Source organism: Brassica oleracea, chromosome C7 (assembly GCF_000695525.1).
Source record: "Brassica oleracea var. oleracea cultivar TO1000 chromosome C7, BOL, whole genome shotgun sequence".
NCBI lineage: Eukaryota > Viridiplantae > Streptophyta > Magnoliopsida > Brassicales > Brassicaceae > Brassica > Brassica oleracea.
The window spans coordinates 19234042-19245389 of NC_027754.1; the positions used below are offsets into that span (position 1 = coordinate 19234042).

The following is an 11348-nucleotide window of genomic DNA, read 5'->3' on the forward strand; positions in this document are numbered from 1 at the left end:
TAGTGTTGCAAAATGTTAAAACTATTTAATGAACAAACCTTAGTATAAAAAAACTCACCCCGCGCATGCGCGCGGGTTATCATCTAGTCTCTTCGTATCCCCTATATATTAATCCTGGAGCAACATATTTTCGTTGTCACATGTCATCACGAGAATGATTCTTAGAATTGTTAGAAAAATATGTTGGTCCATATAAACATATACTATGTTTTTTATTAAACTAACTATTAAATTAATTAGTAGTGTACAAAAGAATATTTTTTCCTTAAATAAAAGTTACGGAATTACCTAATATGGTTAACATATATATGACAATTAATGATTATGAATAATACATATTTGATAACAATTTTTCTAACCTCTCTCTTTTTTGTTTAATTTTATGCTATTAAAAAAAATTAAACAATCACTTTAAGTATATAATAAAAAAAATTAGATTTTTTTTTCATATATGTTATATTTTGAATTATTTAAAACACTATAAATTACTAAAAATTGTAAAAGTCCCACATTGAAAATTTTGTGATCAATTGTTTAACTTTTTTTTTGTTCAAGCAAGATACAAATGATGATCATATATCGTAGGGGTGGGCGTTCGGATACACGTTCGGATTTGTATCGGATATTTTAGTATAAAGGTATAAAACCCGTTCAGATATTTCTACATTTCGAGCCGGGTTCGGATATTTTATGTTCGGGTTTGGATGTTTTGGGCCGGGTTCGGATATTTAAATTTTAAGGAAAAAATAAATAAATGATTCATTTTTTAAGTTTTTTGTATTTAAAATATATTTTAACTGGGTTTCTATTTTTTTTAAATTAATCTATTAATTGGTTTGGAGATACAACTTTAAAAATAGAAAAACACTAATTTAGTTGTTGTTTTGAAATTTTAGATGCAACTTTTATTAATGCAAGAAACAAGAGCTTGATATATTTAAGTGAGTAGCAGTTCGGATATTTCTACACTTCGAGCCGGGTTCGGGTATTTTATGTTCGGGTTTGGATATTTTGGGCCGGTTAGGATATTTAAATTTTGAATAAAAAATAAATGAATGATTCATTGTTTAAGTTTTTTGTATTTAAAAAATATATTTTAACTGGTTTTATAATTTTTTAAAAACTAAACTACTAATAGGTTTGGAGATAAAACTTTAAAAATAGAAAGACACTAATTTAGTTGTTGTTTTGAAATTTTAGATGCAACTTTTGTTAATGCAAGAAACAAGAGCTTGATATATATATTTAAGTGAGTGGCAGTTCGGATATTTCTACCCTTCGAGCCGGGTTCGGGTATTTTATGTTCGGCTATTTCTACACTTCGAGCCGGGTTCGGGTATTTTATGTTCGGTTTGGATATTTTGGGCCGGTTCGGATATTTAAATTTTGAATAAAAAATAAATAAATGATTCATTGTTTAAGATTTTTGTATTTAAAATATATTTTAAAATATATTTTAACTGGTTTTCTAATTTTTTAAAAATTAAACTATTAATAGGTTTGAAGATAAAACTTTAAAAAAGAAAGATACGAATTTAGTTGTTGTTTTGAAATTTTAGATGTAACTTTTGTTAATGCAAGAAACAAGAGCTTGATATATATATATATATATTTAAGTGAGTAGCAAATAATTTTGTCCATAATTATATGTATATTATCTAATTTTGAGCAATAAGCATCATTAATATAAATATTTTGAATAAAATGAGAGAAGTAAACTAGAAATATAGGGTTAAGTATACTTATGTTTGGTTATGTTCGGATATTACCCGTTTAGATTCAAATATTACCCGAACTAGTGAAATAAGTAATTTGTTTTGTTGTTCTAGAATTAGATGATTTTTAGACCGAGCTGGTGAATATATACTAGGCAGACATTTATATTTCGAGTCTGCACTTATATATTCTATAACAGCTTGATATATTAGATTTGAAGACTAATATGTTAATATAGTTTGCCGGTGATTTTTTTTCAAAATTTTGATTCTTAGATATGTATCCGGAGTGAAACTAATTTTTACAAATGTTCATTTTTTAAATTGACACTTATTTAATTCACTGAATTCATAGAAGAAGTTAAAAAAAAAACTTAACTCATATTAATAAAACAAAGACGAGAATGAAAGCACAATTTTATAGAGGTAAAAGATAAATACAAATGTTCATTTTTTAAATTGACACTTATTTAATTCACTGAATTCATAGAAGAAGTTAAAAAAAAAACTTAACTCATATTAATAAAACAAAGACGAGAATGAAAGCACAATTTTATAGAGGTAAAAGATAAATTCACTTATGGAGAGTCAATAGTAAACAAATCGAGAGCAGAAAAACTAATCCCTTTTCGTCGTTATACAATCGATGTTGCATATTTGGTTTTGGTGATTTGTGTCAGCCGCAAAACTTAATTTTTTGTGTGCATATGAAGTTTTAAAAATAATTAAAATGAGATGTAAAACGTTAACTCTTCAACAACGATAATATATTTAAGAGACCAATATTTGTATTCGTCATTTTATAATCGATAAAGATTGTAGTGTTGCAAAATGTTAAAATTATTTAATAAACAAACATTATTATTATAAAAACTCTGGCGGGTTATCATCTAGCAACTTATTATTAGGCCGAGTCTTTCATGTGTCTAATTTTTTGGGCCGAGATAAAGCATGGTCCCTATGAGGTTTAGACTGTTGGGCTTTGAACTCTGAGGCCCTTCTATATAAGGGAAACAACCAGTAATCCTTTCCTTCTCTTGCAAGTGTGACGAAGAACACTGTCCCCGCTAAGTTGAAATTCAAATTCATTTCTCCAGCAATGGATCCCAACCTTGAGGTAGATCGCTAGATCCTACTATCGTTTCGATTCTTGCTTAGTTTGATTCTGATGGTTCATTGTATCTCTCTCGCACCATGGGAGATAGCTTGAATGCGACAGACTTAGATTCTGATTTTGCTTGTAATTTTGATTGTCTATCTCTCCATGGATCGTTCGATTTTGACTTAGATCTCGATGTTGATCACTAGATCCTACTATCTTTTTGATTCTTACTTAATTTGACTCTGATTGTTCTTTGTTCATTGTAAATATCTGTCTCGCGCCATGGGATATAGCTTGATTGCGATTCTGATTGTTAATCTCTCCCAGGATCGCTTTGGTTATGATTGTTCTTTGTTCATTGTAGAAATTTGTCTTGTTCCATGGGAGATATCTTGATTGCGACAGACTTAGATTCTAACTCTGCTTGTAAATCTCTCTATGGATAGTTGAAGTTTTGAACTTGTATTTTTATTTTAACCTCTAAAAGTAGAACCATCAAACCTAATGGGATAGCTGAACATCATATTCCTCAGGCCCCCTTTTAGCAATAGTGCGCAGCAGCAATACGCCTCGACTGTGTTATCCGTACCATCTTTCCTTCCCGACAGAACCCAAATAGGAACCGTGGCAACTCGGTATAAATAAACAAACATATGATCGATCAACTTCAACTATCTTGGTACATTCACTTAATGTTCGAAGAGAATAATCATCAGATATCAAACATCTTAGGAGTAGTTTTCCCGCTACCGGCACAATAATCAGGATATCATTATTTTGAATGATGGAAATCTAAAACAATCACCGAGATAGTTAGCCTCCGCGGCCATGAATAGAGACAACTGTTTAAGAGTTGCTCCATTTTGTAATATGTATGCATTATCGCGCAAGTGTGTATTATATAAAGCTTTTTACTTTGCTTAGTTACATTGTTTAATACCATATAGTTTTATTATGTATTTGCTTGGGTAATAGAATACGAAATGGATGAGCTGTCAATTACTTGAAAGTCACTAGCAAAAAGCTAAGCTCGTTGTCAAAAACACTTAAATAAGGACGAAGATGAAAAAGTGAGAATCATGAGATTCTAAACAAGATACTCCCTCAGTTTCTTAAAGACTTTTTAGAAAAAAATTTTGTTCAAAAAGATGTATTTTTTGTGTTTTCTATGAAAAAATTGTAAATTTCAAAAAAATTAATTGATTTTATTGAATTACTATTAGTTAAAATTTATTAAAAATTGAAAATTACAGAAAACGATACATTTATTATGGTAGTTTAATATGTTTTCTTAATATATGTGAAAATACTAAAAAGTTTATTTTTTTAGGAACGGAGGGAGTAGATATTACTAATAATCGCCACACTAACCCCATTGAGATCATAAAACGAAGTTATAATTAATCTTTACACCTAAAGACGATGAAGAAACCTCTTCCCCTTTAACCATTTATATATCTTCTTGTTTCTTCCAAAGATTGCTCGTATATAAATCTCCTTGGAAGCTGCAAAACACCACAAAACTCACTTTTGTCTCACTTTCTTCCCTTCCCCACCACAAAACTCACTTTTGTCTTGTCCTCTCTCTCTCTCTTCGATAAGTAAGAGAAGATCTCTCACTCTTGGTCCATCTAACGGTCGGGAACTAAAAATGTGTTGTTCTCACCGCTGCTTTCTTCTCTTCGTCTTCTTCCTCGCTTCGCATTCCTTGGTTACTTCCAGAATCTTGCCAAAGATCTCTGTAACTACTTCAACGATTCTTGATGTGATTGACTGCATACGCAAAACCAAGGATGCGTCGTCGTTTCAGCTGAACCAGCAAGACGAACAGATACACTCTCCATCCTCTTCATTTAGCTTACAACTTCATTCACGAGCCTCCGTCCGAGGAAATGAGCACCCAGACTACAAGTCTCTCACGCTAGCTAGACTCGACCGTGACTCAGCCCGAGTCAAATCCCTCATGGCTCGTTTAGATCTAGCCACTAACAACATATCCAAAGCAGATCTCAAGCCCGTTATTACCACAATGTACACCACGGAACAGCAAGAGATCGAAGCTCCTTTGATCTCCGGCACGACTCAAGGAAGCGGCGAGTATTTCACACGCGTCGGTATCGGAAATCCGGCGCGTGAGGTCTACATGGTGCTCGATACCGGAAGCGACGTTAACTGGCTACAATGCGCCCCTTGCGCCGACTGTTACCACCAGACCGAGCCCATCTTCGAGCCGTCGTCTTCCTCTTCTTACTCTCCACTCTCTTGCGACACTCCACAGTGCAAGGCCCTCGAAGTCTCCGAATGCAGGAACGCCACGTGTCTCTACGAAGTTTCTTACGGAGACGGCTCTTACACCGTCGGCGATTTCGCCACCGAGACGCTCACCATCGGCTCAGCTTCCGTCGATAACGTCGCGGTTGGGTGTGGACACAGCAACCAAGGACTGTTCGTTGGCGCCGCCGGTTTGCTCGGTCTCGGCGGCGGTTTGCTCGCTCTGCCGTCGCAGCTCAACACGACGTCGTTCTCTTACTGCCTCGTCGACCGCGACTCGGACTCGGTTTCCACCGTCGAGTTCGGGTCGGATATATCTCCCGACGCCGTCGTGGCTCCGCTGCTACGTAACCACCAGCTCGACACGTTCTACTACCTTGGACTCACCGGGATAAGCGTCGGCGGCGAGATGCTTCAGATTCCGAGCTCTTCTTTCGAGGTGGACGAGTCGGGAGGCGGAGGGATCATTATTGACTCGGGAACCGCCGTGACTCGGCTCCAGACGGGAATCTACGACTCGCTCAGAGACTCGTTCGTGAAAGGGACGACGGACTTGGAGAAAGCCGCCGGAGTTGCGATGTTCGACACGTGTTACAATCTTGCGGCCAAGACGACGATTGAGGTCCCCACGGTGGCTTTTCATTTTCCCGGCGGGAACATGTTGGCGTTGCCGGCGAAGAATTACATGATTCCGGTTGACTCGGTGGGGACTTTCTGTCTTGCGTTTGCGCCGACGGCGAGTTCGCTTGCGATCATCGGAAACGTGCAGCAGCAAGGGACACGTGTCGGTTTCGATTTGGCGAATTCTCTCATTGGATTCTCGACAAATAAATGTTAGTAGCATTTAATGTTTTTTCTTGTACTTGTTGCAAAGAGGTGTGTAATGAATTAAATTCTTGGTCGTGACGTTTTAACTCTGACATTCCAGTTCGGATGATGCTTCTGCTTGCCGTAGCCACCAACTCGGAACCTTGTTTTGTTTTTGCTTAATTTAAAAATTAATCTTCTACAGTACTGAAAATTCTCTAATTGCCAGCTTTTTTTTTTTTTTTTGTCAACCATTGCCACCTTTTCTAATTATTTATTTCTCTCGTTAGAATAATTTTATGATAGTTCCGAATCACGACGAAGCAACGACCTGATTGATATCGGTATGGATTTGATTACGTATTATGATGATGATATGTAGTTTTTGTTTTTTGTTTTTTTGATGATATGTAGTTATTCCAGAGTAATATTTACACTAGCTCGAGGCTTATATTGACCATATCATCTTTTTTTACACCCAAAAAAAAAAAAAATATTTACACTAGCTGCTCAAGTGTTAATTGCTAGTGAATACAGTATCTAGTTTTTATCTAATAACATATATGAATTGCAATCTCTCATCCGCTCGATCTTAGCAGTAGTATATAACTATAGGATACTAGCAGTAGTATATAACTATAGGATACTAATATTTACACTAGCTGCTCAAGTGTTAGGAGATGAAGTTAAACAAATTATTTGTTCAAAAAGTCAAGAAAATTACTACTGTATATGATTAGTGATTTCCTCATGTACATGTGTAATCTTTTTTAAAATAAATCATTTTATTTACATAACTAGAAAAAGAGAGGAACATGGCACATAGAGACAGGCGGCGAAGAGGTAGCAGCCATTCGTTACAAGGAATGAAGTAGCAGCCATTCGGGTCAATCATTACCTTTTCCACTTTTGTGATGTCAACCGGTGCGCAAAATAAAGTTATGTCATGTCCAGTTATTGTCCACCTTTTACTTTCTCCTTTGTTCATAACAAAATACTCTTTTACTTTCAAAGTTGCATGCTACAATAAAATTTGCCTCACTTAAGCAAAAAGTATACTTTTAACAGTTAACCAAAAATCAATTCCAAAGAATTAATTCTAATTTTTGTCTAATGGAATACAATGAGAAATTACACAAACGAGCAGAAAAATAGAAATTCTATGAGAAATAAACCCAAATAAGGATTTTTTTTTATAATAGTACGAAGGAAAGAATCATTTACAGTTGTAATCTATAAACATAAATTAAGCAAATCAGTTAGGATTTGAGAATCCCTTTCCGGGTTTTGCTTTCTACGGCACTTCATTTCATAAAGTCTTTGCCCTTTCAAATTAGATCTTGTCTTAAATCACGGGTCAGTTGCAAAAATGACAGATCATGTATCTTTTCTATGAGTTTGATCATTACAAGTGTCAAGTGTGTGCACTGCACTGCAAAGAAGATTCAGGGTCATTGCTTAGACCACCTATGAATCTATCATATGTAACAAAGTTCTCTTTAGTAGTTTTAGTTCCACTACAACATTCTCAGTGAAGAAAATCAGCATCCCATATGGTTTTCAGGTGGGTCTTGGAATGGTTGTAGTGGAGAGCGCAGTGACATCAATATACATATGTTTTGCACCCTTTGTTGATTCAGAGATGGGATGCTGATTTCTTCACTAAGAGGCTCCACCGTGTCTCCAACGTTGCAGCACGAGAGCCCGTGAAGTGTTGACGACTGCTTGATCAGGCCATGTTTCTTGGAAAAGAAGAGATATAACTGTAGAATATCATGCCAGTAGATGATTCCTTCGTCATGAATAGAAGTTGTCGACGTTAGTTTGACCAAAATTTATCAAATATAATCTACTGATTTTGCCTTTTAGTTAAACACAAATTAATTGAAGAGGAACAAAGCTTGGACAAGCGAAAGAAAGAAACAGAACTAGTCGGAAGACCAAACAGCCACAAGCTTTGACTCTTATCAATCTATCCCTAAACAACTGTAGTTAAAGCTGACTGTTCAAGGGACACAACCACTTCACAGATGTGCTAGTGCTACATACAGTAGTTATGGATATAGGGAGCGATGATTAATTGATTTTAGTAACATATGAATCATCCAAATTTCTAAGAATTAAGCAGCAGCACAGTCCAAAGTCAGATTCTCGATAGGGTGATATTTGCAGCAGAGTAAACTAAGATGAACATACTGGAAACAAGGCTTTGAACACAAGATGTAAGAAAGGAAATACGATTTACTAACATATATCAAATGCAGTTCATAACCAGCAGCCAAAATAGCGTTTTACACAAAACAAACCAATGCAATAGCACAAATACAAGAAACTTGATAAACGAAAAGTTATTCAAGACTAAAGGTGATCTATCAGTAATACGCTTGAAAAGAATTAGGATTACGCCACTGTGGCAATGTTAATGGTCTGAAGCGCTTGGTTTGCAAAATAACGAACATCAACATCAGGGTCCTCGCTCAGGTCCACCAAACACTGACGTATTGTTTTGTCCACCACCTACAAACACAACAAATAACATTACAGTTCAGCATATAACATTGGAGTAATGTTTCAATCTCTCATTCTTACTGATTGGTCGACTATGGGGATGAGGGATTGCAGAAGTTTTGCAACATTGAACTTGATGTTTGGAATTCTGCAGAGGTTAGATATGTGCAACAACACGTTAGAAAATAACCTTTTCTCTGAAGGAGTTTGCCAAAGTCATCTCTATCTATCTCACCTGTCTTTTGATGCCTCAACTACGACGGGAAGAAACTTAGAACATGTGATTTCTGATCCCGTTACAGGAGCCATGAGTGATATTGCACGCAGAGCCATCATCATGTGTAGGTAGTGCGGATTGTTGACCATCTCCAATACCTGTTTACATGAAAGCAAAAAAAAAAACCAAGGATTGAGATCAGAGCCATAGGTACGAAAGGTTCTAGTAGGAACTACCTAAAGAATACAACCTGGGGAACTAGGTGCTGCATTGCCCATTCAGAACCAAACTCCTCTGCAAGACGCTTTAGGTTGTTTGCTCCAGCTTCACGGATAGAGTAGACCTGAAGGAGGAGACGAGAACAACGTTAATATCCATAATCACAAGTAGATCAGATATTATGCTACCATTAAAGAAAAGATCTGATATCAGGGATTTAAGATAAACCTTGTCTTGTAACCATTGCATGCAAAGGGCTCCGAGCTTGTCATCGAAAAACCCTATACCTAACTGGCTGGCCAATAGAGGAACGTACTCAATTATAGCAAGACGAACTCTCCAGTGCCGATCCTCGGCAAGCTCTACAATCGCCGGCAACAAGGATTGTGACAGCAGATCAATCCCAATAACCTGTCGTAACAGATATTAAGTTACCAAGTTAAAACAAAGAAGCAATGTAAGTAGCTAAATTTTATATGGAGCAAACCTGGTTGACTTGGTCTAGCTTGCTTATGATGTTGAGGCGTACATCAGGAAATTCATCTTTCAAAAGGGAGAGAAAAATTGGTAGCAGATGCTCAATGGTTGAGTCCTGTATCAAAGATTTTAGTCTGTTATATTACCATTTGGTGTAACTTATATTGTTGATAAAACCTTTAGCGCAAATTAAACCCAAAATAGTCACAAGATCCAGAGATGTTGGCTATCTCCAGTTCATATACCTTTCCAAGGATAGGAGCCATTCCCATTATTACTGACGCTAGAGCAGAGCGGACATGTTGAGAAGAATCAGATGATAAATCATGCCAGAAAATAACAAAGAAATGCCATCAACTCATGCCTGTTTTATATGGAATTAAGAAAAAGTAAGAGCCGAGAGAATGTACGTACCTTCACGCAAAGAAGGATGTGCTGAATAGAAAGCTCTGGATTCAAAAGCTGACAGAACTTAGTCACTTTCCCCGCTGCTGCTATTCACACTTCAGCCTCATTGTCCTGTAGCAGTCTCACATACGCTGGAACCAAATCCGTCCTAGAACAACAAAAAAAGTTTTCGTGTCAAAATAATAAGAGAATATTGTTTAACGAGAAAGAAAAGCCAGAACAATAAAACAAGAAATGTCAGAAGGCACATACTTGGTGCAATCAGGACCAACTGCCTCACAGAGTTCATATAGCTGATTAGCAACCATGTAGCGCACCCTCCAAGATTTATCATGCTCTCATACAGCAGCCACTAATATCAGGACTGCAACCTTTTACCGATGAAAGCTATCAATGCAATAAAAGTGAAACCAAAGCTTAATTTCACCCGAGAGAAATTAACAATAACAGACAAAACGCGTGCAACACAATCCTGCGGTTCCAGTAACTTTCCAAGAGCTGCACAGCCTTCCATAGCCAATAGTCTAACAGAATCTTGTTCTGAAATGAAGGTTACAATTTAAACAATATACCCAACACAGATAAGAAACAAACATTTCTAAAGAGATATGTATCTGCTATGAAAAGGTTTAAGTACCATCTTTAGTAAGATCATCGAACATTGTCATGATCTCAGCACCATAGGCATATCATCTTGGCACAACTGGTTATAAATAGACCGTAACTCTGTCTTCAGCACATCAGTACACCCTTGGTACGCAACATGAAACAAACCACATGCGGAAACTCTAGCTGCAAACCATTCACCAGCTGCAAGTCTCTACAATATAAAGAAAAAACAAATTAGCCTTGACTACTTAAATGAATTGGTCATAGGACGTAATTTATTAGTACATATATATTCTCTCTCACTATCACTGTCTAACCTTCACAAGAGGGACGAAGGAGTCCACAAGATCACTTTCCCTCATCTCAGATCCGATCTTGCAAAGCGAGTCCACAGCTTTCTCTCTCACACAGGTCTCTTCAACAGTGCAGAGAGATTCAAGAGGAGGGAGAAGCACATGCGCATGCTCAACCCCTCCAACAAAAGGAATGAAAACTACGAGCTCCCCAGCCATTGCAAGGAGAACCTCGTCGTCATCATCACTGTTCTCACTCAGAAAGGAGATTAACTCTTCCTCGTGCGCTCCTTTCCAAGGGCACGAGCTATTGTAGATAGGCGACAGATGGAGTTCAAACGAAGCTGTATATCGTCGTTCTTAAGCTCGTCAATGAGCAGAGCGATGGGATATAAAGGTTCATCCACCATGGCCATCCTCCTGATTACACCTTATCAAAGTCACTGCAATAAGGAAGAATTAAAAATTGTTCCCTTAAAAGATAAAGTAAGCTACTTTATCGAGACTAGTGTGAATTTATCAATAGCGATGGAATCAGGTAAAGGGAGAGGCTTTTGGATCTTGAAATCAATCCGATAATCTTCACAGATCCTGGAACGAAAGCTACGGCCAATCGGAAATGGAGGCGTAAAGATGAGATCTTTATGATGCATAATAGGGAGGGAAGTGGATTGAATCTTACCGATCCAGGCGTCTCACGAGAGAGCTGCTTTCAGATTCAG

The 11348-nt window shown here is 36.9% G+C and overlaps 2 protein-coding genes across 2 annotated transcripts; one reads left to right on the top strand and one right to left on the bottom strand.

The window, feature by feature from the left end:
• Window positions 1–4188: 4188 nt before the first annotated feature.
• Window positions 4189–6008, top strand: LOC106301952 (protein ASPARTIC PROTEASE IN GUARD CELL 1-like). The gene has a single exon (XM_013738445.1). It carries the CDS (start codon window positions 4469–4471, stop codon window positions 5924–5926), a length of 1458 nt encoding a protein of 485 aa, XP_013593899.1. The 5' UTR covers window positions 4189–4468; the 3' UTR covers window positions 5927–6008.
• A 2287-nt stretch (window positions 6009–8295) lies between these two features.
• Window positions 8296–11042, bottom strand: LOC106305261 (serine/threonine-protein phosphatase 2A 65 kDa regulatory subunit A alpha isoform-like). The gene is given in 14 exon segments (XM_013741643.1): window positions 8296–8412; window positions 8485–8551; window positions 8639–8778; window positions 8871–8963; window positions 9068–9250; window positions 9327–9431; window positions 9562–9642; window positions 9731–9872; window positions 9977–10059; window positions 10152–10264; window positions 10362–10400; window positions 10403–10544; window positions 10651–10904; window positions 10907–11042. Coding segments are annotated over 14 exon segments (1695 nt in total).
• Between the last annotated feature and the right edge of the window lie 306 nt (window positions 11043–11348).

Coding starts and splice junctions, on each gene's coding strand:
- LOC106301952 (XM_013738445.1), top strand. CDS start 4,469: ATGTGTTGTTCTCACCGCTGCTTTCTTCTCTTCGTCTTCTTCCTCGCT.